Source organism: Natator depressus, chromosome 18, assembly GCF_965152275.1.
Source record: "Natator depressus isolate rNatDep1 chromosome 18, rNatDep2.hap1, whole genome shotgun sequence".
In the NCBI taxonomy this organism is placed as follows: Eukaryota; Metazoa; Chordata; order Testudines; family Cheloniidae; genus Natator; species Natator depressus.
In genome coordinates, this window is record NC_134251.1 from 1,259,964 (window position 1) to 1,286,692 (window position 26,729).

Below are 26,729 nucleotides of genomic sequence, written 5' to 3' on the forward strand. Positions count from 1 at the left end.
GCCCCGCAAGTGCCGGGGACAGTCGCTAGGCAGCAAGGTGGGCAAAGGAGGGTGTTACAGGTGCGCCAGTTCCTCTGCCATTAGCACTGAATGGGCAATGCAGCGTGCGCTGGCTGGGGCTAGCGGCACTGCATGAAGAGCAGTAGCTGGCAGCATAGGCACTGACTCCATGGGTGCTCTGGAGCTGGAGCACCCATGGGGAAAAATTAGCGGGTGCTCCGCACCCACCAGCAGCCAAGCTGCCTCCTTCTCTGCCCACGCCACTTCCTGCCGCCTAACAGCTGTTTGGCAGCACTTAGGACTTTCCTGGAGGGAGTGGGAGGAGTGGTGATGCAGCACGCTCAGGGGAGGAGGCAGAGAAGAGGCAGGACAGGGGCAGGGACTTGAGGGAAGGGGGTGGGAAGGGGGCAGGGCTGCAGTGGGAAAAGGTGGGGTGTGGCGAGGACTTTGGGGAAGGGGTAGAATGGGGGTGGGGCGAGGGCAGTGCAGGGGCTGGGTCAGGGACAGGGGTCGAGCACCCACCGGGCGGAGGGGAAATCAGCGTCTATGGCTGGCAGTGTGGTGCAGTGGCCAAAGCGGGCAGGCAGGAGCTTTGGGTTCTAGCCCCTGATCTAAGTGAGGCCAACAAGGCGACATTGCATAGGTGTGTGACAAATCCACCCCCGAGTGATGCCGTGAAGCCAACCTAACCCCCAGTGTAGACAGCACTAGGTTCTTCCCTCATCCTAGCTACTGCCTCTCGGGGAGGTGGATAAACTGGGAGAGCCCCTTAGGCTGGGCAGTCGCAGTGTGCCAGCTGGCACGGGGCAGTGACAAAAATGCACCCATCATAGAATATCAGGGTTGGAAGGGACCTCAGGAGGTCATCTAGTCCAATCCCCTGCTCAAAGCAGGACCAAGCCCCAACTAAATCATCCCAGCCAGGGCTTTGTCAAGCCTGACCTTAAAAACCTCTAAGGAAGGAGATTCCACCACCTCCCTAGGTAACACATTCCAGTGCTTCACAACCCTCCTAGTGAAAAAGTTTTTCCTAATATCCACCCTAAACCTCCCCCACTGCAACTTGAGACCATTGCTCCTTGTTCTGTCATCTGCCACCACTGAGAACAGCCGAGCTCCATCCTCTTTGCAACCCCCCTTCAAGTAACTGAAGGCTGCTATCAAATCTCCCCTCACTTTTTTCTTCTGCAGACTAAATCCCAGTTCCCTCAGCCTCTCCTCATAACTCATATGCCCCAGCCCCCTAATCATTTTCATTGCCCTCCACTGGCTTCTCCCCAATTTTTCCACATCCCTTCTGTAGTGGAGGGACCAAAACTGGATGCAATACTCCAGGTGTGGCCTCACCAGTGCCGAATAGAGAGGAATAATCACTTTCCTCCATCTGCTGGCAATGCTCCTACTCATACAGCCCAAAATGCCATTGGTCTTCTTGGCAACAAGGGCACACTGTTGACTCATATCCAGCTTCTCGTCCACTGTCACCCCTAGGTCCTTTTCTGCAGAACTGCTGCCTAGCCACTCCGTCCCTAGTCTGTAGCGGTGCATGGGATTCTTCCTTCCTAAATGCAGGACTCTGTACTTGTCCTTGTTGAACCTCATCAGATTTCTTTAGGCCCAATCCTCCAATTTGGCTAGGTCACTCTGGACCCTATCCCTACCCTCCAGCGTATCTATCTCTCCCCCCAGCTTAGTGTCATCTGCAAACTTGCTGAGGGTGCAATTAATCCCACCATCCAGATCATTAATAAAAAGATGTTGAACAAAACCGGCCCCAGGACCGACCCTTGGGGCACTCCGCTTGATACCAGCTGCCAACTAGACATGGAGCCATTGATCACTACCCGTTGAGCCCGACAATCTTGCCAACTTTCTATCCACCTTATAGTCCATTCATCCAGCCCATACTTCTTTAACTTGCTGGCAAGAATACTGTGGGAGACCATGTCAAAAGCTTTGCTAAAGTCAAGGAACAACATGTCCACTGCTTTCCCCTCATCCACAGAGCCAGTTATCTCGTCATAGAAGGCAATTAGGTTAGTCAGGCATGACTTGCCCTTGGTGAATCCATGCTGACTGTTCCTGATCACCTTCCTCTCCTCCAAGTGCCTCAAAATGGATTCCTTGAGGCTCCATTATTTTTTTCAGGGACTGAGGTGAGGCTGACTGATTTTATAGTTCCTCGGATTCTCTTTCTTCCCTTTTTTAAAGATGGGCACTATATTTGCCTTTTTCCAATTGCCCGGGACCTCCCCTGATCACCACAGATTTTCAAAGATAATGGCCAAGGGCTCTGCAATCACATCAGCCAACCCCCTCAGCACCCTTGGATGCATCAGATCTAGACCCATGGACTTGTGCACATCCAGTTTTTCTAAATAGTCCTTAACCTGTTCTTTCACCACTGAGGGCTGCTCACCTCCTCCCCATGCTGTGCTGCCCAGTGCAGTTGTCTGGGAGCTGACCTTGTCGGTGAAGACTGAGGCAAAAAAAGCATTGAGTACTTCAGCTTTTTCCGCATCATCTGTCACTAGGTAGCCTCCCCCATCAACTAAGGGTCCCACACTTTCCCTGAACTTCTTGTTGCTAACATACCTGTAGAAACCCTTCTTGTTACCCTTCACATCCCTTGCCAGCTGCAACTCCAATTGTGCCTTGGCCTTCCTGATTACACCCTGGCATGCTTGAACAATATTTTTATACTCATCCTTAGTCATCTGTCCAAATTTCCACTTCTTGTAAGCTTCCTTTTTGTGTTTAAGATCAGCAAGGATTTCACTGTTAAGCCAAGCTGGTCGCCTGCCATAGTTGCTATTCTTTCTGCACTTCAGGATGGTTTGTTCCTATAACCTCAATAAGGATTCTTTAAAATACAGCCAGCTGTCCTGGACTCCTTTCCCCCTCATGTTATTCTCCCAGGGGATCCTGCCCATCAGTTCCCTGAGGGAGTCAAAGTCTGCTTTTCTGAAGTCCAGGGTCCGTATTCTGCTGCTCTCCTTTCTTCCTTGTGTCAGGATCCTGAACTCGACCATCTCATGGTCACTGCCTCCCAGGTTCCCATCCCCTTCTACTTCCCCTACCAATTCTTCCCTGTTTCTGAGCAGCAGGTCAAGAGGAGCATGGCCCCTAGTCGGTTCCTCCAGCACTTGCACCAGGAAGTTGTCCCCAACACTCTCCAAAAACTTCCAAAAGGTTCATGCACCCAAACAACCGTCACCCCACAGCAGTGCCCCAGAGCAATCCGGGGGACAGAGCCCCAGAAATCACTCCAGTGAGTTCAGTGTGTGGGGCTGTGCCCACAAGTGCCAAGGTGCCCGTGTGTGGGTGGGGTAGCCCTGGCACTGGCAAGAGGCACTGTGCAGCTGCGCTCAGCAGTTGCCTAGGCGACAGTCCCCACCCCACCTGGTGCATGGAGGAGCCCTTCTGGGGCTATTTGCAAGGCAAGGTAGGTGCTAATGTGCCTGAACCCCCATGGCCTGGCGACGTACAGAGGGAACAGGGTGTCCTGGCAACTAATGCCTGTGTGCCCGGACTAGGGCAGTAAACACAGTCCAAGGAGATGAGGGTGAATTTTCATTTCTCCCCCAGCCCAGCCTACCCTGGCTCCATTCCCAGCCCTTCAGAACAAGACCGGGGGTCATGGGGGATAATCAGCTGAACATGAGCTCCCAGGGCAGCGCCCTGGCCAGAAGGGTAATCGGGTACCTGCGTTATGCATTCAGGTATCTCGAGTAGGACCAGAGAGGTTATTTTACCACTGTGCTTGGCACTGGGGCGCCCGCTGCTGGCATCCTGGCCCCAGTCCCGGTGCCACAGCTCAAGGAGGATGCTGATAAACTGGAGAGGGGTCAGAGAAGAGCCAGGGGAACGATTAAAGGGTTAGAAAACCTGCCAGCGCTCCATCCATTTAGCCTAACAAAGAGAAGGTTCGGGGGTGACTTGATCCCAGCCTGTAAGTACTTACGTAGGGAACAAATATTTCATAAGGGGCCCGTCAGTCTGGCAGCGACAGGTCTGACCCGACCCAGTGGCTGGTAGCTGAGGCTAGACACATTCAGACTGAGGTGGACATTTTTACCAGTGACAATAATTAACCATTGGACCAATTCACCGGGGTCATGATGGATTCTCCATCCCTGACCATTCTCAAAGCTCTGCCCTAGGGATTACAGTCGGGATTACTGCCCCAGGTCTCTGGCTGGGGGTATTCAGGGGTCTGGCCACTCCCAGAGCAGTATCCCTCCACCTCAAGAGACGGGATTTCCAGCCACCTTTGTGCAATGGGAGAACAATGCCAGGTGCCTGCCCCAGGGAGGGTACCAGTTCCCCATGGGTAGGGCTGAGCCCGGTGGGCGAGGCAGGGCCAGGCCAGGGCTGTCCAGTCAGCTTGCACCTCTCCGCCAAGGCGAACAAGGGACCAAGTAATGACGGCGCTGATAAGCCCAGTCAACCCCAAACAAGTCGTGGCATCTCAGCTGTGGTCACACACGCCTGGGCTGGCCCAGGGCTCTCTGCTGACCAGGGCAGGGCTCGAAGCAGCACGGAGAGGTGAAAGGCTGCAGCGCCCATCCCCACGTAGCCCCAGAGTGGGTGTGTCTGCATATGCCCCACCGCACACGGGCTCGGGGCAGCGGCACTGGTCCCAGCGCTCAGTGATGGGAGCAACCCACCTTTATGCAAACCCAGCAGCACCCCTTAACCCTCTGCTGCCCGCTCGGCGTCTCCAGCACCTTCCTGGGCTCTGGGACAGGCCCGTGGAGTCACAGTACAAGTGCGGGGTCCCCAGGCACTTCCAGGCAGCACGCCAGAGCCAGCAACATTTAGAGATGGGGTCCTGAGGTTCCCTGTCTGGGACCCACCAGCCTTTGGAGACACCCAGATGCTGAAGGGTTGAGGCCAGGTCCACCCAGCCCCCAGTGGCCACAAGAGAGGCCGTCAGTCCCTGCACCGGGAGGGATTATTTCCCCCATGTCCCCAGCTCTGCCCCAGCCCCGAGCCACGGGCTGTCGCTGCAGTGCACGTGCTGGAGGCACCTTCCCAGGAGGCAGCAGGGCTGGGCCCTGGGCACGGGGCCCGAGCCGGCGGGCACTGGGAACTGATGCTACAGCTCCAGGCTCGGGGGGTGGCCGGAGCCCCATCCTGGCAGACAAGAGACCCAGGAGGAGCCGGTGCCTGAGGGGCACATTGGGAAGGAGGGCGAGGTGTCGGGCCTAAGCAGGGCCTGAAGGCTCAAGGCCATCAACTGATCACAGACCAGGGCCGACCTGGGGGGAACCTGTGGTTTTAGCCCATTGGCTGTATTGCCCTACACTCAGCGTAGACCCCCAGCACAGCACCTCCTTGCCATCCCAGACCCCCATCCCAGCACCTCCCCCCCATCCTCCAGAACACAGACCCTGATCTCCCCCACACACCCCAGAGCCCCCATCTCCTCTGGAGCACAGACCTGCCCCAGCACAAGACCCCATCTCCCTCCCAATGCCTCCCTGGCCTCCCCCAGCCAGATCTCCCCAAGCAGCCATCCCTGCCAGGCCACCTCATGAGCATCCTCCAGCCCCCTGCGCCCTCCACGCCTTTCCCCGCAAGTGCCCCCTGGCCCCAGGCTGGGTCCATCCCCAGGAAGCACAGAGCTCCTTGTCCGGGGGTCACAGGGCTTGGAGGTGCCACTCCACTGCCTATGGGTGCTCTCCCATGACGCTGGGCCCAAGCCCCTCAGCCTCAAGGCAGAGGGCCCCTTGTACAGCCCCGTGGGCAGCCCAGCTCCTGGCTGCCTGCCGGGGGGGCCGAGAGCCACGATTCCGCCGGAGGAAATCGCTGCAAAGAGCATTGGGGCGGGCGGCCCCCTGAGCCAGGACTGGCAAGTGTTGCATGAACCACTGGCACCACACAGCTCAGCCAGTGCCCCTCAGTCCTGAACCCGCAGCCCCCGGCGGACCCCCCACCCCTCCCCAGCTCTGCTGGGCCCCTCCATCCCCACCCCCGAGCTCTGCTGGGCCCCTCCATCCCCACCCCCCAGCTCTGCTGGGCCCTTCCATCCCCCACCCACAGCCCTGCCCTTGCCCCCCAGCTCTCTTGGGCCCCTCCATCCCCACCCCCATCCCTCTGCTATCCCCACCCCCGAGCTCTGCCAGGGCCCCTCCATCCCCACCCCCCAGCTCTGCTGGGCCCTTCCATCCCCCACCCACAGCCCTGCCCTTGCCCCCCAGCTCTGTTGGGCCCCTCCATCCCCACCCCCATCCCTCTGCTATCCCCACCCCCCCGAGCTCTGCCGGGGCCCCTCCATCCCCACCCCTGCTATCCCCGCCCTGTCCCCCAGCTCTGCTGGGCCCTTCCATCCCCCACCCACAGCCCTGCCCTTGCCCCCCAGCTCTGTTGGGCCCCTCCATCCCCACCCCCATCCCTCTGCTATCCCCACCCCCCCAGTTCTGCCGGGGCCCCTCCATCCCCACCCACAGCCCCTGCTAGCCCTGCCCCCAGCTCGGTTCCATCGCTGATTGCCCTGTGCAGGGACGGCTAATGGCTCCAGCGAGGGCAGGAGTTACTCCATGTCTGGCCGGTGCTGTGGCGGGTACAACAGGGTCTCAGCACCCAGTGCGGTCGTGATTACTGGCTCAGTGCAAGTCCACCAGCCTGTACATGGGGGAGCTGAGCCCTCTGAGCCGGGCGCCTGCCCCCAGCTGACTCTGCAGGGCCAGGTCCTAGCCTGCTACTGGGACCCACATTCCAACGCTGGCCTGGCCGACATCCCCATCAGCAGCCCTCCCCTCCCCTCCCAGCTGGGGAGCGCTCACCACCCCCTCCTGAACCCACAGCAAACCTTCCCCCCACAGCCCTAGCCTCTGGGAGGAAGGTGCAGCCGCGAGGGAACTTCCCACTGTCTCTATAGGCAGCTCCTTGCCCTGCTCTCAGACCCCTCCCCAGAACTGGGGGGCAGGGCCAAACCAAACACCCTCCTCCTCCGTTCTCTTGCAGGGACCTGGGTTTGAATCCTGCCCCAGGTTGCAAGTGAAACGAGTTTGCCGGGCTGAATTTCTACAGAATGCCCCCTGCCCCGTGAGGGAAAGAGCATCTGAAGGACATGCAGGGCTGGACTAGCATGGCCCCTGGAGCTATCGATCAGTCTTTGAAAGGCAGATGCAGAAGTGGGTTTAAAAATTCTCTTTAACTCTGACACCAGCACTTCCCACAGCCTCCAGAGCCTGAGGTGTACCCCCAAACCTCAGCTGAGCTCTCAGCCCCAGCAAGCACCTTCCTCTTCCCAGATCCCGCTATCTGGGCCTGTTCACGGCTGACTCCCACCAAGCGGGGACACCTGCCCAGAGAGGAGGCAACCTCAGCTGGGGTGATTGGGAAGAGGAACTGAATCTAGGCAGGGAGTGGGGTCCAGTGGTTAGAGCAGGGGCTGAGAGGCAGGACTCCTAGGTTATATTCCCCAGCTGTCACTGACCTACTGGTGTGGTACTCAGACTCGGTCATCAACATGGTCTCTTCTCAATGCATGATGCCCACCCGCTATATCACCAGCACCCTCCAGCCCAGGGGTGCCAAGAGGAGGGAATGAGGAAGGCAAGTGTCTGAGCGGGAAACTGGGGCCCAGAAAAGGAACTTGCCAATGGCTACATGGTGAGCCAGTGGCCAGGCAGGGAATAGAACCCAGGAGTCCTGCTGCTGAGTCGTGGGCTCTCCCCATCAGGGCCTCTTCCTTGCCTGTAGGGAGGCTGCCGAGTGGCACAAACCCTGCTTCTCAGAGCTCTGGGTGCGTGGGCACATCTCACACCCGTCCTCCCGCTTGTTGCTCACAAATCGCCTGTACTTGGTCCCCGGTGTCACGGAGTGTGGGGGAGTCCAGACCCTGCACCCCTCTTCCTGGGATTCACTAAGACTCTCAGCCAGCCAGAAAAATGGAAGGTTTATTGGACAACAGGAACACAGTCCAAAACAGAGCTTGTGGGCACAACCAGGACCCCTCAGTCAAGTCCTTCTGGGGGTCAGGGAGCTTAGACCCCAGCCCTGGGGTTCCCTGCGTTCCACCCCCCAGCCCCAAACTGAAACTAAACCCCCCCAGCAGGCTCCCTCCTGCAGCCTCCGTCCACATTCCCTGGCAGAGGTGTCACCTCCCCCTCCCTCTCCTGGCTCAGGTGACAGGCTCTCAGGTCTCCCATTGAAACTCCCCTGCCGCATTCCCAGGTCAACACTCCCCCCTCCCTGCTGCATCACATCTCTCCCCCCTTCGAGACTGAACTGAGAGGGGTCACTCTGACCAGTGACCTGGGGAAGTTCGGGGCCCCCTCTCCAGGACAGCACATCTGCTATCAGGTTGGCCCTTCCCTTCATGTGGACCACGTCCATGTCGTAATCCTGCAGGAGCAGGCTCCACCTCAGGAGCTTGGCGTTGGCTCCTTTCATCTGGTGCAGCCAGGTCAGGGGAGAGTGGTCGGTGTACACGGTGAAGTGCCGCCCGAAGAGATAGGGCTCTAGTTTCTTGAGGGCCCACACCATGGCCAGGCACTCCTTCTCGATGGCCGCGTAGTGTTGCTCCCGGGGTAGCAACTTCTTGCTCAGGTACATGATGGGGTGTCTCTCCCCCTTTTCATCCTTCTGCATTAACACCGCCCCCAGTCCCATGTCTGAGGCATCGGTGAACACCATAAAGGGCTTGTCAAAGTCTGGGTTTGCCAGAAATGGGCCACTGACCAGAGCCTCCTTCAGCGCCCGGAAAGCCTCCTGGCACTGCTCGGTCCAGACCACCTTTTCTGGCTTCCCCTTCTTGCATAGCCCAGTGATGGGGATGGCGATGGCGCTAAAGTGGGGCACAAATCTTCGGTAGTATCCTGCCAACCCAATAAAGGCTTGGACCTGCTTTTTGGTGTGGGGAGCAGGCCAGTCTCTGATCACCTCCACCTTAGCTGGTTCTGGCTTTAGGTGGCCGCTCCCCACCCGATGGCCCAGGTAAGATACTTCAGCCATCCCCACCTTACACTTCTCCGCTTTGACAGTCAGCCCAGCCCCCTGGAGTCGGTCCAGCACTTGTCTAACCTAGGACACGTGGTCCTCCCAGGTCTGGCTAAAGACACAGATGTCATCAATATATGCCACGGCAAAACTCTCCATCCCCCTCAGTAGCTGGCCCACCAGGCGCTGGAAGGTGGCCGGCGCTCCCTTGAGGCCGAAAGGCAGGGTCAGGAACTCATAGAGCCCCAGAGGGGTGATAAAGGCTGATTTCAGCCGGGCATCTGCATCCAGCGGCACTTGCCAGTAGCCCTTTGTAAGGTCCATGGTGGTAAGGTACCAAGCTCCTCCCAGCTTGTCTAGGAGCTCATCAGGCCTGGGCATGGGGTAGGCATCCGATATAGCGATGGCATTGAGCTTCCGATAGTCCACACAGAACCGGACAGACCCGTCCTTTTTGGGGACCAGCACCACGGGCGAGGCCCAAGGGCTGGCAGATGGCTGGATCACCCCCAAAGCCAGCATGTCCCGGACCTCTCTTTCCAGGTCCTGAGCAGTTTTCCCTGTGACTCGGAAGGGGGAGCATCTTATCGGCGGGTGCGACCCTGTCTGCACCTGGTGGACAGTCAGATTAGTGCGTCCAGGCTGGTTGGAAAACAGCTGTCGGTACGGATGCAGCACCCCCTTGACCTCAGCTTGCTGGGCAGGGTTTAGCTGATCCGAGAGGGGAATTGTTTCCAGGGGGGAACCAGCTCTGGTCCCAGGGAATAGATCATAGAATCATAGAATCATAGAATATCAGGGTTGGAAGGGACCCCAGAAGGTCATCTAGTCCAACCCCCTGCTCGAAGCAGGACCAATTCCCAGTTAAATCATCCCAGCCAGGGCTTTGTCAAGCCTGACCTTAAAAACCTCTAAGGAAGGAGATTCTACCACCTCCCTAGGTAACGCATTCCAGTGTTTCACCACCCTCTTAGTGAAAAAGTTTTTCCTAATATCCAATCTAAACCTCCCCCATTGCAACTTGAGACCATTACTCCTCGTTCTGTCATCTGCTACCATTGAGAACAGTCTAGAGCCATCCTCTTTGGAACCCCCTTTCAGGTAGTTGAAAGCAGCTATCAAATCCCCCCTCATTCTTCTCTTCTGCAGACTAAACAATCCCAGCTCCTTCAGCCTCTCCTCATAAGTCATGTGCTCTAGACCCCTAATCATTTTTGTTGCCCTTCGCTGGACTCTCTCCAATTTATCCACATCCTTCTTGTAGTGTGGGGCCCAAAACTGGACACAGTACTCCACATGAGGCCTCACCAGTGTCGAATAGAGGGGAACGATCACATCCCTCGATCTGCTGGCTATGCCCCTACTTATACATCCCAAAATGCCATTGGCCTTCTTGGCAACAAGGGCACACTGTTGACTCATATCCAGCTTCTCGTCCACTGTAACCCCTAGGTCCTTTTCCGCAGAACTGCTGCCTAGCCATTCGGTCCCTAGTCTGTAGCGGTGCATTGGATTCTTCCATCCTAAGTGCAGGACCCTGCACTTATCCTTATTGAACCTCATCAGATTTCTTTTGGCCCAATCCTCCAATTTGTCTAGGTCCTTCTGTATCCTATCCCTCCCCTCCAGCGTATCTACCACTCCTCCCAGTTTAGTATCATCTGCAAATTTGCTGAGAGTGCAATCCACACCATCCTCCAGATCATTTATGAAGATATTGAACAAAACCGGCCCCAGGACCGACCCCTGGGGCACTCCACTTGACACCGGCTGCCAACTAGACATGGAGCCATTTATCACTACCCGTTGAGCCCGACAATCTAGCCAGCTTTCTACCCACCTTATAGTGCATTCATCCAGCCCATACTGGATGAAGGTCACAACCAGGGCGGTCTGGGGCTTGCTTGGCCAGTCCTCTAGGTCTCTCCCCATCAAAACCCTGGGTAGGTTGGGTCTGCTCAGTCTGTCCCTGAGCCTGGGGCACTGGGTCCGTACATGGCCTCTCTGGCCACAGTGATAGCAGCTCAGGTCACGTTGGTCCCCTCGAGCGGGTCGGAGGGGCCCAACGCCAGGCGTTCCCCTTGGGAGGGGGTTCTCCCTATTTCCCCGCTGGGAGGTCCCATGGTGACTCTCTCTCTGCATCGGGGGCAGGGGGCCTGTTCTTTTGGGACTCCTCCCGGCTACCCCCTGACCGACTGTTCACAAACTCGTCGGCCAGCTGCCCTGCATGCTGGGGGTTCGCGAGCTTTTTGTCCACCAACCACAGCCTCAGGTCGGAAGGGCACCGTTCATACAGTTGCTCCAGTACGATTAGGTCAAGCAGGTCCTCTTTAGTTTGGGCCCCCGCTGTCCACTTGCGGGCATATCCCTGCATCCGGTTGACCAGTTGTAGGTAGGTGACCTCAGGCGTTTTACGCTGACTCCGGAACCTTCTCCGGTACATCTCGGGGGTCAGCCCAAACTCACGGAGCAGGGCCTGTTTGAACAGTTCGTAGTCCCCTGCCTCCGGCCCTGTCATCCGGCTGTACAACTCCACGGCTTTGGGGTCCAGTAAGGGGGTGAGGAACTGGAGCCTGTCTGCAGGGTCCACCCTGTGCATCTCGCAGGCATTCTCAAAGGCCGTCAGGAAGCTATCTATGTCCTCCCCCTCCTTCCGCTGGGCCAGGAAGCACTTATCAAAGCTCCTCGCAGTCTTGGGTCCCCCCGCACTCACCGCAGCCAGGGCCCCACTGCTCCTCAGCCTGGCCAGCTCCAGTTCATGCTGTCTTTGTTTCTCCTTCTCCTGATGTTCCCTCTCCTTCTCCTCCTGCTCATGCTTACATTGATTTTCATGATCCTCCAGCTCCCTCATTTTCATCTCCCTCTCCCATTCCAGCCGCATCCGCTCCAGGGATGGGGAGCTCCGCCGGGAGGATCCCCTGCTGGCTGCCGCGGTCAGGGTGCCCTCGATATTCGCCGGGATTCCCCCAACCCCTCCCCCAGGCCTAGCTAGGAAGGGTCTCAGGATGTCCTGGGCAGCAGTCTGACCCCTCCCAGCCCGGTCAGGCCCCAGGGCCCACACTGCATCCACCGGGCGGCTTCCCTCAGGGACAGGGATCGGGTCATCCAAGCGATCCCTCTCCTCCAACTGGGCAATCAGCTGTTCCTTGGTGGACCTCCCAATGCGCAGCCCTCTCTGTCTGCACAACTCCACCAGGTCGCTCTTAAGGCGTTTAGCGTACATCTCCCTGCTGGCCACTCGCAGGCCGGGCAGCTTTCCACGGTTTCCAGGAAAAACCCCTAGGGTGCCAGTCCTTCTTGAGGTCACCACCTCTTTGCCAGGGTCGAGCTGCAGACTCCTCCGCCCCTGGGACCGCTTGCTGCAATCCCCCGGGGGACCCTGTTACTGCAAAAGTCCTTCTCTCTGGTCACACACTCCCAGGGGTTAACCGCCCCCTGAAACCGTCTCTCTGAATCTTCAGCACTCCTGGTCCCCGTCAATCCCCCTTCATTTTACTGCTCCCCAGTCACTTACTGCAGGAAGCGCCGTCCACGGGATGCAGTAGATCCCACCTCTGCCACCAGTTGTCACAGAGTGTGGGGGAGTCCAGGCCCTGCACCCCTCTTCCTGGGATTCACTGAGACTCTCAGCCAGCCAGTAAAACAGAAGGTTTATTGGACAACAGGAACACAGTCCAAAACAGAGCTTGTGGGTACACCTAGGACCCCTCAGTGAAGTCCTTCTGGGGGGCAGGGAGCTTAGACCCCAGCCCTGGGGTTCCCTGCGTTCCTCCACCCAGCCCCAAACTGAAACTAAACCCCCCCCAGCAGGCTCCCTCCTGCAGCCTCTGTCCACATTCCCAGGCAGAGGTGTCACCTCCCCCGCCCCCTCCTGGCTCAGGTGACAGGCTCTCAGGTCTCCCATTGAAACTCCCCTGCCACATTCCCAAGTCAACACTCCCCCCTCCCTGCTGCGTCACACCTGGGGGCTGTGAGACAGACCCCCCGTTCCCCGGCTCAGCCAGACCCTCAGAGGCTGGTGGAATCTGGCCCGCGCCCAGATCCTTGCACCCAGTGCTGAGAGTTCACAGGCTCTTGAATACAGCTTCTGTCTAGCTCCCAGGTGCCTGGCGTGTGCAAACACCTGCAGGGTCAAGCAAGAGACACCCCCTCCCGCACCTATCTGAGCCACACACGTAGGGACCCGAGCAACAGTGCAGGGGCAGAGCTGGAATAGCAGGTATTGGCGCAGGGCAGAGCACGGGGAGATCACAAAACTGGGGGAGGGTGGCCAGAACTGGACGAGTAAAGTGGGCAGGAAATAGGCTGCCGATCAGGACTTGCACAGCTGGGTGTGGGAGGGGAGCCCAGGGCTGGGAAAGGAGGGGGCTGCAGGTTGAGATTAAGGGGTGCTGGCAGAGCTGTGTGTGGGGAGCCAAGGGCTGGGATAGGAAGGGGGCTGCAGGTCAGGATTAAGGGGCACCGGCAGAGATGTGTTGGGGGGAGCCCAGGTCCGCGGTAGCGGGGGGCTGTGGTTCGGGAGTGAGGGGCACCGGCAGAGATGTGGTGGGGGGAGCCCAGGTCTGGGGCAGCGGGGGGCTGCGAGTCGGGAGTGAGGGGCACTGGCAGAGATGTGTTGGGGGGAGCCCAGGTCCGGGGTAGCAGGGGGCTGCGAGTCGGGAGTGAGGGGCACCGGCAGAGATGTGTTGGGGGGAGCCCAGGTCTGGGGCAGCGGGGGGCTGCGAGTCGGGAGTGAGGGGCACCGGCAGAGATGTGTTGGGGGGAGCCCAGATCCGGGGCAGCGGGGGGCTGTGGTTCGGGAGTGAGGGGCACCGGCAGAGATGTGTTGGGGGGAGCCCAGGTCCGGGGCAGCGGGGGGCTGCGAGTCGGGAGTGAGGGGCACCGGCAGAGATGTGTTGGGGGGAGCCCAGGTCCGGGGCAGCGGGGGGCTGTGGTTCGGGAGTGAGGGGCACCGGCAGAGATGTGGTGGGGGGAGCCCAGATCCGGGGCAGCGGGGGGCTGTGGTTCGGGAGTGAGGGGCACCGGCAGAGATGTGGTGGGGGGAGCCCAGGTCCGGGGCAGCGGGGGGCTGCGAGTCGGGAGTGAGGGGCACCGGCAGAGATGTGTTGGGGGGAGCCCAGGTCCGGGGCAGCGGGGGGCTGTGGTTCGGGAGTGAGGGGCACCGGCAGAGATGTGGTGGGGGGAGCCCAGGTCTGGGGCAGCGGGGGGCTGTGGTTCGGGAGTGAGGGGCACCGGCAGAGATGTGGTGGGGGGAGCCCAGGTCTGGGGCAGCGGGGGGCTGCGGGTCGGGAGTGAGGGGCACCGGCAGAGATGTGTTGGGGGGAGCCCAGGTCTGGGGCAGCGGGGGGCTGCGAGTCGGGAGTGAGGGGCACCGGCAGAGATGTGTTGGGGGGAGCCCAGATCCGGGGCAGCGGGGGGCTGTGGTTCGGGAGTGAGGGGCACCGGCAGAGATGTGTTGGGGGGAGCCCAGGTCCGGGGCAGCGGGGGGCTGCGAGTCGGGAGTGAGGGGCACCGGCAGAGATGTGTTGGGGGGAGCCCAGGTCTGGGGCAGCGGGGGGCTGCGAGTCGGGAGTGAGGGGCACCGGCAGAGATGTGTTGGGGGGAGCCCAGATCCGGGGCAGCGGGGGGCTGTGGTTCGGGAGTGAGGGGCACCGGCAGAGATGTGTTGGGGGGAGCCCAGGTCCGGGGCAGCGGGGGGCTGCGAGTCGGGAGTGAGGGGCACCGGCAGAGATGTGTTGGGGGGAGCCCAGGTCCGGGGCAGCGGGGGGCTGTGGTTCGGGAGTGAGGGGCACCGGCAGAGATGTGGTGGGGGGAGCCCAGGTCTGGGGCAGCGGGGGGCTGTGGTTCGGGAGTGAGGGGCACCGGCAGAGATGTGGTGGGGGGAGCCCAGGTCTGGGGCAGCGGGGGGCTGCGGGTCGGGAGTGAGGGGCACTGGCAGAGATGTGTTGGGGGGAGCCCAGGTCCGGGGTAGCAGGGGGCTGCGAGTCGGGAGTGAGGGGCACCGGCAGAGATGTGTTGGGGGGAGCCCAGGTCTGGGGCAGCGGGGGGCTGCGAGTCGGGAGTGAGGGGCACTGGCAGAGATGTGTTGGGGGGAGCCCAGGTCCGGGGTAGCAGGGGGCTGCGAGTCGGGAGTGAGGGGCACCGGCAGAGATGTGTTGGGGGGAGCCCAGGTCTGGGGCAGCGGGGGGCTGCGAGTCGGGAGTGAGGGGCACCGGCAGAGATGTGTTGGGGGGAGCCCAGGTCCGGGGCAGCGGGGGGCTGCGGGTCGGGAGTGAGGGGCACCGGCAGAGCTGCATGAGCAACTTTGCCCAGCCCCCGTCCATTCTGCCCAGCTCCATTGCGGTGCTCAGGGACCCTTCTCTGCCCACAGATGCCGGGTGCTCCCCAGGGGGCGGCGATCCCAGGCGAGTGGCCCTGCGTGGGGCACCTACCCTCCGTAGGCTCCGAAGGTGAAGCTCCGCTTCCTGGAGCTCATGCCGGCAGGCACGGGCAGGTCCAGCTGTCGGAGCCGGGGACGCTGGTGACAGCCTGTCCCGATCGCCGGCTGCTGCAGCTGCAGAGTCTAGAGCCAGTTACACCACCGGCCTCGCCTCGCTGCCTCCCCGCCCACTCCAGCGTCCGTCCCGCCCCAGCTCTGCCCGGCTCCAGCCAGCACAGACGGGGCAGGCCCTGGCTCTGCCAACAGGCAAGCGTCACCCGGCAACCCCGCCGGGCACCCGAAGCAGAGAACCACCGGGAGCAGCTGATAGGGGCTGCCCAGGGAGCCATTAACTCTGCATCTCCACTGGGCACCAGGGAGCCCATTAGCTGAGTGGGGCTGGTGCCAGCCGTTCACCCATGGGAGCCCGACTGGCACCAGCCCTCTCTCTCATGGGCACAGAGACCCCAGCCCCCAATCACACCATCACGGATGGGGCCTCGGCCTCACCCACACCCGCTGCTGGAGGGTTAACACCATCAGCACGAGGAGCCACAAGCAGGGGCGCTCTCCTCTAGGCCACAGCTGGTCCCCAACCCGGCACTGCCACGGGGAAGCTCACAGCAGCATCACAAACCTACATACTGGGCCTCACAGTACCAAACTGGAGAGAGGGAGCTGTACAAAACAGGGGGAGGTGGAGGGGATGGGTACTTTGGGGGGGCTACACAAAATGGTGGGAGAGCCTGGGCCTATTTGGGGGGGTGCACAGAAAAATAGGGGGGCTGGGAGTATTTGGGGGGGCTGCACGAATGGGGGGCTGAGGATGTTGGGGAGGCTGCACAGAACAGGAGGGGGGCTGGACGTGTTTGGGGGGCTGCACAGAACAGGTGGGGGCTGGGCGTGTTGGGGGGGATGCATAGAATGGGGGGCTGGGCGTGTTTGGGGGGCTGCACAGAACAGGAGGGGGCTGGGCGTGTTGGGGGGGATGCACAGAATGGGGGGCTGGGCATGTTTGGGGGGCTGCACAGAACAGGTGGGGGATGGGCGTGTTTGGGGGGGCTGCACAGAATGGGGGGGGCTGCACACAGCAGGTGGGGGGCTGGGCGTGTTTGGCCCCCTTTGGCCACAACCCCCAGGCAGCATGAGCCCGACAAGCTTGTGGATTGTTCCCCCTGCAGCGCAGGGGAGGCGGGGAGCAGGTTGCTCAGCAGTGGGGGGAGGGAAGGGACACTGACAGCCCTTGTTCTGTGCCCCAGGGCAGCGCCCACTCAGCCCAGCTCTGCTCCTGGGGCGCCTGCCAGGCTGGGCCGGGGGGAGTGGGAGGAATTCCCGGCCGCGGGGGCCGGCAGGGAAATCAGTTGGGGTCGGGGCAGAGTATCGGGTTATAGGGCGGCCAAGCACCAACCCCCCCCGCCCGCCCAGCCCCCCACTATACAGCCCTGCACACCCCCCCCACTGTATACCTTTGCAGCACCCTATACAAACACACACTATATTCCTACACACATGCACACACACTATACCCCCTGCACAACTCTACACACACACATACACACACTATACCCTTTGCTCCATCCTACACACACACACACACAGTATATCCCCTGCATGCTATGCACACACACTGTACCAACTGCAGTCTTACACAGAGACACACACTGTACCCCCTCGCACGCACACTGTACCCCCTCGCACACACACTGTACCCCCCCGCACGCACACTGTACCCCCTCGCACGCACACTGTACCCCCTCGCATGCACACTGTACCCCCCTGCAAAGACACACACATACTACTTTCTGCACACACAGCTGCTCAAGCCTGCTCCACACACTATACCCTGTGCACCATCCTACACACACACACACACACACCTTCTGCATCATCCAAGACACACACACACACCGTATGCACTCTGCACAACCCTACACACTCACACTATACCCCCTGCTCAACCCTACACACACACAAACACACACTCTGTATCCTCTGCATCATCCTATACACACACACTATACACCCTGCCCTCCACTGTACGCTCCTTCACAACCCACACGATACCCCTTGCACAGCCCCCTACACGATACCCTCCAGTGCAACACACAAACACTATACCCACACACACACACTATATCCCCTGTGCAACCTTACATCCCCCACAAAATATCCCCTGCACAATTGTATACACACTGAATACACCCTCTGCACAACCCTACACACACACACACTACACCTTCTGCACCATCCTAGACACACACTGTATGCACTTTGCACAATCCTACACACACTGCACCATTCTATACACACACACACACACAATACCCCTGCACAACCCTATACACCCTACGCAAACCCCCACTGTACCCTCCTTCACAACCCACCTACACACACTCTACACCCCAGAACAATCCCACACACACTGTGCATCCCGCACAACCCCCCCACAAACACACTTTACCCCCGGCAAAACTCCTTTACCCACACTGGAGGAGAGCTAATGTGACATCAATTTTTAAAAAGGGCTCCAGAGGTGACCCTGGCAACTACAGGCCAGTAAGCCTCACTACAGTACCGGGCAAACTGATTGAAACTATCGTAAAGAACAAAATTGTCAGACAAATAGACGAACATAATTTGTTGGGAAATAGTCAACATGGTTTTTGTAAAGGGAAATCATGCCTCGCCAGTCTGCTAGAATTCTTTGAGGGGGTCAACAAGCACACGGACAAAGGAGATCCAGTGGATATAGTGTATTTAGATTTTCAGAAAGCCTTTGACAAGGTCCCTCACCAAAGGCTCTTAAGCAAAATAAGCAGTCATGGGATAAGAGGGAAGGTCCTCTCATGGATCGGTAACTGATTGAAAAACAGGAAACAAAGGGTAGGAATAAATGGTCAGTTTTCACAATGGAGAGAGGTAAATAGCGGTCTCCTCCAGGAGTCTGTATTGGGCCCAGTCCTATTCAACATATTCATAAACGATCCGGAAAAAGGGGTAAACAGTGAGGTGGCAAAATTTGCAGATGATACAAAACTACTCAAGATAGTTAAGTCCCAGGCAGACTCGAAGAGGTACAAAGGATCCCTCAAAACTGGGTGACTGGGCAACAAAATGGCAGATGAAATTCAACGTTGATAAATGCAAAGTAATGCACATCGGAAAACATAATCCTAATTATACATACACAATCACAGAATCATAGAATATCAGAGTTGGAAGGGACCTCTGGAGGTCATCTAGTCCAACCCCCTGCCCAGAGCAGGACCAATCCCCAACTAAATCATCCCAGCTAGGGCTTTGTCAAGCCTGACCTTAAAAACTTCAAAGGAAGGAGATTCCACCAGCTCCCTAGGTAACGCATTCCAGTGCTTCACCACCCTCCTAGTGAAAAAGTTTTTCCTAATATCCAACCTAAACCTCCCCCACTGCAACTTGAGACCATTACTCCTTGTTCTGTCATCTGCTATCACTGAGAATAGCCTAGATCCATCCTCTTTGGATCCACCTTTCAGGTAGTTAAAAGCAGCTGTCAAATCCCCCCTCATTCTTCTCTTCCATAGACTAAACAATCCCAGGTCCCTCAGCCTCTCCTCATAAGTCATGTGTTCCAGACCCCTAATCATTTTTGATGCCCTTCGCTGGACTCTATCCAATTTCTCCACATCCTTCTTGTAGTGTGGGGCCCAAAACTGAACACAGTTTTCAATATCTTCATTAATGATCTGGAGGATGGTGTGGATTGCACCCTCAGCAAGTTTGCGGATGACACTAAACTGGGAGGAGTGGTAGATACGCTGGAGGGTAGGGATAGGATACAGAGGGACCTAGACAAATTGGAGGATTGGGCCAAAAGAAATCTGATGAGATTCAATAAGGATAAGTGCAGGGTCCTGCACTTAGGACGGAAGAACCCAATGCACAGCTACAGACTAGGGACCGAATGGCTCGGCAGCAGTTCTGCGGAAAAGGACCTAGGGGTGACAGTGGACGAGAAGCTGTGATGGGGTCTAAATTAACTGTTACCACTCAAGAAAGCGATCTTGGAGTCATTGGGGCTAGTTCTCTGAAAACATCCACTCAATGTGCAGCGGCAGCCAAAAAAGTGAACAGAATGCTGGGAATCATTAAAAAAGGGATAGATAATAAGACAGAAAATATCATGTTGCCTCTGTATAAATCCGTGTTACGCCCACACCTTGAATACTGCGGGCAGATGTGGTAGCCCCATCTCAAAAAAGATATATTGGAATTGGAAAAGGTTCAGAAAAGGGCAACACAAATGATTAGGGGTCTGGAACGGCTTCCGTATGAGGAGAGATTGATAAGACTGTTGGGACTTTTCAGCTTGGAAAAGAGGCGACTAAGGGGGGATATGATAGAAGTCTATAAAATCATGACTGGGGTGGAGAACGTAAAGAAGGAAGTGTTATTTACTCCTTCTCATAATACAAGAACAAGGGGCCACCAAATGAAATTAATAGGTCGCAGTTTTAAAACAAACACAAGAAAGTATTTTTTCATGCAACGCACTGTCAACTGTGGAACTCCTTGCCAGAGGATGTTGTGAAGGCCAAGACTATAACGGGGTTCAAAAGGGAGCTAGATAGATTCATGGAGGATAGGTCCATCAATGGCTATTAGCCAGGATGGGCAGGGAAGGTGTCCCTAGCCTCTGTTTGCCAGAAGCAGAGAATGAGGGACAGGGGATGGATCACTTGATGATGACCTGTTCTGTTCATTTCTTCTAGGGCCCCTGGCCCTGGCCACTGTCAGTAGACAGGATACTGGGCTGGATGGACCTTTGGTCTGACCCAGTCTGGCCGTTCTTATGTTCTTCTTATGTTCTCATGTTCTCTCCTGCTCCTGCCAGCTCCTCCTGGCTCTGTCCTCCTGCTGGCAGGTGAAGGGGCCACAGCAGCCCCCACAGCCTAGCTGGGGCCGTGTCCAGACTCTCATGCTGAGCAGGGCTGGGCCGGGTCCGTGCCTGGGCACAGTGCTAGCAACAAACCGAGCGCGCACAGAGCACTGGGGCTGCTGCGTGAGACATCACACCACGGCCCGGCCCGGCCCATCCTCAGTCACTGGACATCTCATGGCCCCTTCACACTCAGAGCCAGCCCTGGCCTCCTGCCCAAATCCCGGCGCTGGGAATGTTCCCGTCCACCTCGCCAAATCAACCCCGGCAGCAGCAGTGAGCTGAGGTGTCGCGGGCGCTCAGTGCCCTACATCATGGTGTTGCTATGGGCTATTAAACAGCACCCCAGAAGTGGCTGCACCTCAGTGGCTGGGAAGGCAGAAGCTCCTTCCGTCCTGGAGGAATCACCACTAACACTCATGAGACTCATGCAGCACCCCCTCACCCCCAGACACACAGGAATAGCGCCGGGCTGAACTCCAAGAGAGCCATGCTCAGCCGGTCCCTGCCCTGCTGCCATGGGCTCAAGCATGGCCCCCTGACCCCCACTGAGTCTGGCCCCTGACAGCTCAGACTTTATCTGCCCGGCAAGAGCCCCCCTTATGCATTACACACATGGAGTAAGTGCCCCTGTGCCAGCCCCATCTCTTCCCCTCTCCACACCCAGCGCCCTGCCGTGCCAACCTGCCTGCTGCTGGTGCACGGGGACTCCCCCCTCACCTCCAGGGGGCACTGCTCGAAGCCAGGGATCATTAACGAGCCAAGATTCCTAACCCTGGGGCCACGGCTCTCCGGCCTGGGCGGAATACGCAGCGGGGAGGTGCAGCCCAGCGATGGGGGGCAGTGCCGACGGCTAACGCTCCAGGGGGCAGGCTCACACCTGGGGCTGCTTTCCCCTTCCCCTGCCAGACCCTGCCACTGCTCCCACGGCAGGGGCAGTGCCGGAGACATCTCACCCCCAGGCCAGAGGTGGGACCATGCTGGCCCCTTGCTCTCACTGTGCCCAATTGCTGCCTCTGGGAGACGGGGCCACCAGCAGAGCCTCCATTCAGGCCTGGTGCTCCTGGGGCCCCAACTCCAGCATGAAGGGGGCCAGGTGCCTGTTCTGCTCACCTGCCTCCCCAAAAAGCAGGAGCATACCAGCCTGGGCCCAGTAAGGGCAGGGAGAGGCAGCCCCAGGGACCACCAGAAGCAGAGTGCAGCAGGTCGGGAAGGAACCTCCCAGGCACCCAGGCCAGCCCCCTGCACTTAGGCCTTTCTGCTGAAGGAGGTGGATTTTAATGCTGACACTGCAGTGAGAAGGGGGAAGGGGACTGGTCACACGGGAGTGGACAGCTGTGCAACAACTGGATATAAATAAAGGCTTTTAAAACCCCACCCCTACCCCTACCCCAGGACCTTACTTTCGGAGGCTGCTTCTCAGCTGTGGGGCTGTAGGGATGGTCTGTGTGTTTCACAGGGGCAGGGTGGCAGGGGAGGGGGGAGCAAGTGCATTCCGACCCCCCCAACTGCTCCCCCCAAAGCCTTTGAAAGCAGAGCCAGCCTCCCTTCCAACCCCCGTGCGCCAGCGCTTGATCCCACGGCCCCTTCCGCACAGCTCAGCCCCTTGGAAAAGCAGCCGCAAGGATCGGGCTCCTCTGAGCAGCAAATGCAGCAAGCGAGTGGCGCAGGAGAGGCTGTAATGGCCCAGAATAAACAACCCTGGGACTGGCTGCATAACCCGGGGCGCCAGGAAGGGAGGCGCAGCCGGAAGGGGTGTGAACCCAGAGGGGGCATCTCTCTGGCCTGGCGGCACACCCAGACGCGCACGCCGCACAAACGCACGCACACACACACGCACGCACACACACACACAGAGAACACTCCACACTCACATGTGCACCAGCCAAATCGGCCAGGCACCAGCTCACTCGCAGGCATATACGCAAAGGAGCACACCCAGACAAACCCGGGCGTGCCCCACCCCGCAGGCCCTCAGGCGGAGGGTGTCCCGCTCCCTGCGGCCAGGCCAGGAGGTCCCCCGCGGTGGCAGCAGGTTGAGCGGTGGCTCTCGCAGCCCCGCCAGGTGCAGCTGGGGCACGCGACGCTGCGGGTGCGGAGCAGCGGGCGCTCAGCGCCACCCAGCCGCAGGCCTGGGCACATGGCCCTCGCACCGCCCCTACACGGGCACAGACACCCCAATGCACAAAGCAAGCGCGGGCAGGCGCCACGGCCGGGCCCCCTTCCCATCTCAGCATCGTTGCGGGGCCAGGCCTCACCGCGGCCGCAAGGACAATGGGGTGTCAGCAGACCAGCCCCTTCTCCCAGCTGCCTCCCCATCCCAGGGGAGCAGCCCAGCCAGGGCTGCAGGTGTGGGACAGGCGGCCGAGGGCACCCTCAGGAGCAGCGAGGGCTTTGCCAGCACCCTGGACAGCATCGCCTGGGGCACAGGGAGCGGGGGGTTGCTGCAGCACGGGCTGGTGCCCAGCGCCCCATGTTTGCTTGCAGAGCCAGTATTTCCAAGCCCCGCTTCCCCTCGGCCACCTGCTATTCGTAGTACAAGGCGCAGCAGGCGCGTCCTGCATGGAGGGGCAGGTGCCCGGGGGCCAGGGTCTCCATGAACAGCCAGCCTGTCACGGAGTGTGGGGGAGTCCAGGCCCTGCACCCCTCTTCCTGGGATTCACTGAGACTCTCAGCCAGCCAGTAAAACAGAAGGTTTATTGGACAACAGGAACACAGTCCAAAACAGAGCTTGGGGGTACACCCGGGACCCCTCAGTGAAGTCCTTCTGGGGGAGCAGGGAGCTTAGACCCCAGCCCTGGGGTTCCCTGTGTTCCTCCACCCAGCCCCAAACTGAAACTAAACCCACCGAGCAGGTTCCCTGCTGCAGCCTCCCTCCACATTCCTGGGCAGAGGTGTCCCCTCCCCCTCCCCCTCCTGGCTCAGGTGACAGGCTCTCAGGTCTCCCGTCCCCAGGGCACATTCCCAGGTCAACACTCCCCCCTCCCTGCTGCGTCACATCGTCACATCTCTCCCCCCTTCGAGACTGAACTGAGCGGGGTCACTGTGACCAGTGACCTGGGGAAGTTCGGGGCCCCCTCTCCGGGACAGCGCATCCGCTATCAGGTTGGCACTTCCCTTCACGTGGACCACGTCCATGTCGTAATCCTGCAGGAGCAGGCTCCACCTCAGGAGCTTGGCGTTGGCTCCTTTCATCTGGTGCAGCCAGGTCAGGGGAGAGTGGTCGGTGTAGACGGTGAAGTGTCGCCCGAAGAGATAGGGCTCTAGTTTCTTGAGGGCCCACACCATGGCCAGGCACTCCTTCTCGATGGCCGCGTAGTGTTGCTCCCGGGGTAGCAACTTCTTGCTCAGGTACACGATGGGGTGTCTCTCCCCCTTTTCATCCTCCTGCATTAACACCGCCCCCAGTCCCGTGTCGGAGGCGTCAGTGAACACCACAAAGGGCTTGTCAAAGTCTGGGTTTGCTAGAACTGGGCCACTGACCAGAGCCTCCTTCAGCGCCCGGAAAGCCTCCTGGCACTGCTCGGTCCAGACCACCTTGTCTGGCTTCCCCTTCTTGCATAGCTCAATGATGGGGGTGGCTATGGCGCTAAAGTGGGGCACAAATCTTCGGTAGTATCCTGCCATCCCAATAAAGGCTTGGACCTGCTTTTTGGTGTGGGGAGCAGGCCAGTCTCTGATCACCTCCACCTTGGCCGGTTCCGGCTTTAGGCGGCCGCTCCCCACCCGATGGCCCAGGTAAGATACTTCAGCCATCCCCACCTTGCACTTCTCCGCTTTGACAGTCAGCCCAGCCCCCTGGAGTCGGTCCAGCACTTGTCTAACCTGGGACACGTGGTCCTCCCAGGTCTGGCTAAAGACACAGATGTCGTCAATATACGCCACGGCAAAACTCTCCATCCCCCTCAGGAGCTGGTCCACCAGGCGCTGGAAGGTGGCCGGCGCTCCCTTGAGGCCGAAAGGCAGGGTCAGAAACTCATAGAGCCCCAGAGGGGTGATAAAGGCCGATTTCAGCCGGGCATCTGCATCCAGCGGCACTTGCCAGTAGCCCTTTGTAAGGTCCATGGTGGTAAGGTACCGAGCTCCTCCCAGCTTGTCTAGGAGCTCGTCCGGCCTGGGCATGGGGTAGGCATCCGATACAGTGATGGCATTGAGCTTCCGATAGTCCACACAGAACCGGACTGACCCATCCTTTTTGGGGACCAGCACCACCGGCGAGGCCCAAGGGCTGGCCGATGGCTGGATCACCCCCAAAGCCAGCATGTCCCGGACCTCTCTTTCCAGGTCCTGAGCAGTTTTCCCTGTGACTCGGAAGGGGGAGCATCTTATCGGCGGGTGCGACCCTGTCTGCACCCGGTGGACAGTCAGATTAGTGCGTCCAGGCTGGTTGGAAAACAGCTGTCGGTACGGATGCAGCACCCCCCTGACCTCAGCTTGCTGGGCTGGGGTGAGCTGATCCGAGAGGGGGATTGTTTCCAGGGGGGAACCAGCTCTGGTCCCAGGGAATAGATCTACTAAAGGGTCATCTCCCTGCTCCTCCCACTGACCACACACAGCTAACACCACATTCCCCCTGGCATAATATGGCTTCATCATATTCACATGGTACACCCGGCGGTGGTGGGCCCGGTTCGACAGCTCCACCACATAGTTTACCTCATTGAGCTGCTTGACGACCTTGAACGGGCCCTCCCAGGCGGCCTGTAGTTTGTTCTTTCTCACGGGGATGAGAACCATCACCTGATCCCCGGTGGCGTAGGCACGGGCCTGCGCCGTGCGGTCATACCAGACCTTCTGCTTCCTCTGGGCTCTGGCCAGATTCTCCCTGGCCAGGCCCATGAGTTCAGCCAGTCTCTCTCGGAAGGTCAGGACATACTCCACCACTGACTCTCCATCGGGAGTGGCCTTCCCCTCCCACTCGTCTCTCATCAGGTCCAGGGGGCCCCTCACCCTCCTTCCATATAACAGTTCGAAAGGCGAAAATCCGGTAGACTCCTGGGGCACCTCCCTGTACGCGAACAGCAGGTGAGGTAAGTACTTGTCCCAATCCTGCGGGTGCTGGTTCATAAAGGTTTTCAGCATCATCTTTAGCGTCCCGTTAAACCTCTCCACCAGCCCATTGGACTGGGGGTGATACGCTGAGGCCCAGTCATGCCGGACCCCACATTTCTCCCACAAGCACCGGAGCAGGGCCGACATGAAGTTGGACCCTTGGTCTGTCAAGACTTCCCTGGGGAACCCCACTCGGCTGAAAATGGTCAGGAGCGCATCTGCCACGGTGTCTGCTTCAATGGAAGCTAAGGGCACTGCCTCGGGGTAGCGGGTGGCGAAATCTACCACCACCAGAATGTATTTCTTCCCCGACCGGGTCGTCTTGCTGAGAGGCCCCACGATGTCCATGGCCACCTTCTGGAAAGGCTCCTCTATGATGGGCAAAGGTCTCAACGCCGCTTTCCCCTTGTCCCGGGCCTTCCCCACCCTCTGACAGGGGTCACAGGATCGGCAATACTGCCGGACGGTGGTAAAGACCCCGGGCCAGTAAAAGTTCTGTAGCAACCTCTGCCGGGTGCGCCGGATTCCCTGGTGCCCTGCGAGGGGGATGTCATGGGCCAGGGACAGGAGCTTGCGGCGGTACTTCTGGGGGACCACCAGCTGCCTCCTGATCCCACAGGACTCCCCTTCCCCTGGGGGAGCCCATTCTCAGTACAGGAACCCCTTCTCCCACAGGAACCTCTCCTGGCAGCCTCTCCTCATGGTCCGTCCCTCACTGAGGTCGGCCAGGTCCCTGAGCTTCTGCAAGGAGGGATCTTTCCTCAACTCGGCCTGGAACTCAGCGGCTGGGGAAGGGATGGGGCCCGGTTCCCCCTCCGTGGCCAGGTCTGAGGCCGCAGCCTCTCTGAGCCGTGCCCCTCGGCGCTCCCTCCCCACCCGAGTAGGGTCTCGCGCCTCCAGTGTGGTACCCTCCCCAGGGTCAGGTCGCAGTGCCCCTCGCCGGCTCTGGCTACGGGTCACAACCAGGGCGGTCTGGGGGTCGCTTGGCCAGTCCTCTAGGTCTCCCCCCATCAAAACTTCAGTGGGCAAATGGTGGTGTACCCCCACATCCTTGGGGCCCTCCTTGGTCCCCCATTTCAGGTGTACCCTTGCCACGGGCACCTTAAATGGGGTCCCGCCCACCCCCGTCAGGGTCAGGTAGGTGTTGGGCACCACCCGATCTGGGGCCACCACCTCGGGCCGGGCCAGCGTCACCTCCGCGCCCGTATCCCAGTATCCATTGACCTTCCTCCCATCCACCTCCAGGGGAACAAGGCACTCTCTCCAGAGGGACAGCCCCGCACCCACCCTGTAAACCGAGCACCCTGAGTCCAGAGCCTCCAGCCCTCTGGCGGGGCTGGCTGGGGGTACTCTTCCCTCCTGAGCAGGTGGCAAACTGGTAGCCCCCCT

At 59.3% G+C, this 26,729-nt stretch overlaps 1 protein-coding gene across 10 annotated transcripts in view; it reads right to left on the minus strand.

The window, feature by feature from the left end:
* RAP1GAP (RAP1 GTPase activating protein) overlaps positions 1-26,729 on the minus strand; it is a 186,946-nt gene that overhangs the window by 136,117 nt on the left and 24,100 nt on the right. For 2 of the 10 annotated variants that reach the window (XM_074933969.1, XM_074933960.1), the window contains exon 1: positions 15,384-15,475. The exons of 3 other annotated variants lie outside the window; for them this stretch is intronic. In XM_074933969.1, coding sequence (XP_074790070.1) covers positions 15,384-15,427 — 44 coding nt within the window. In that variant the 5' untranslated portion in view covers positions 15,428-15,475. Of the gene's footprint in view, positions 1-15,383; positions 15,495-26,729 lie in introns of those variants that run through there. 5 more of the 10 variants (XM_074933963.1, XM_074933962.1, XM_074933959.1 and 2 more) reach the window with 5 other exon arrangements.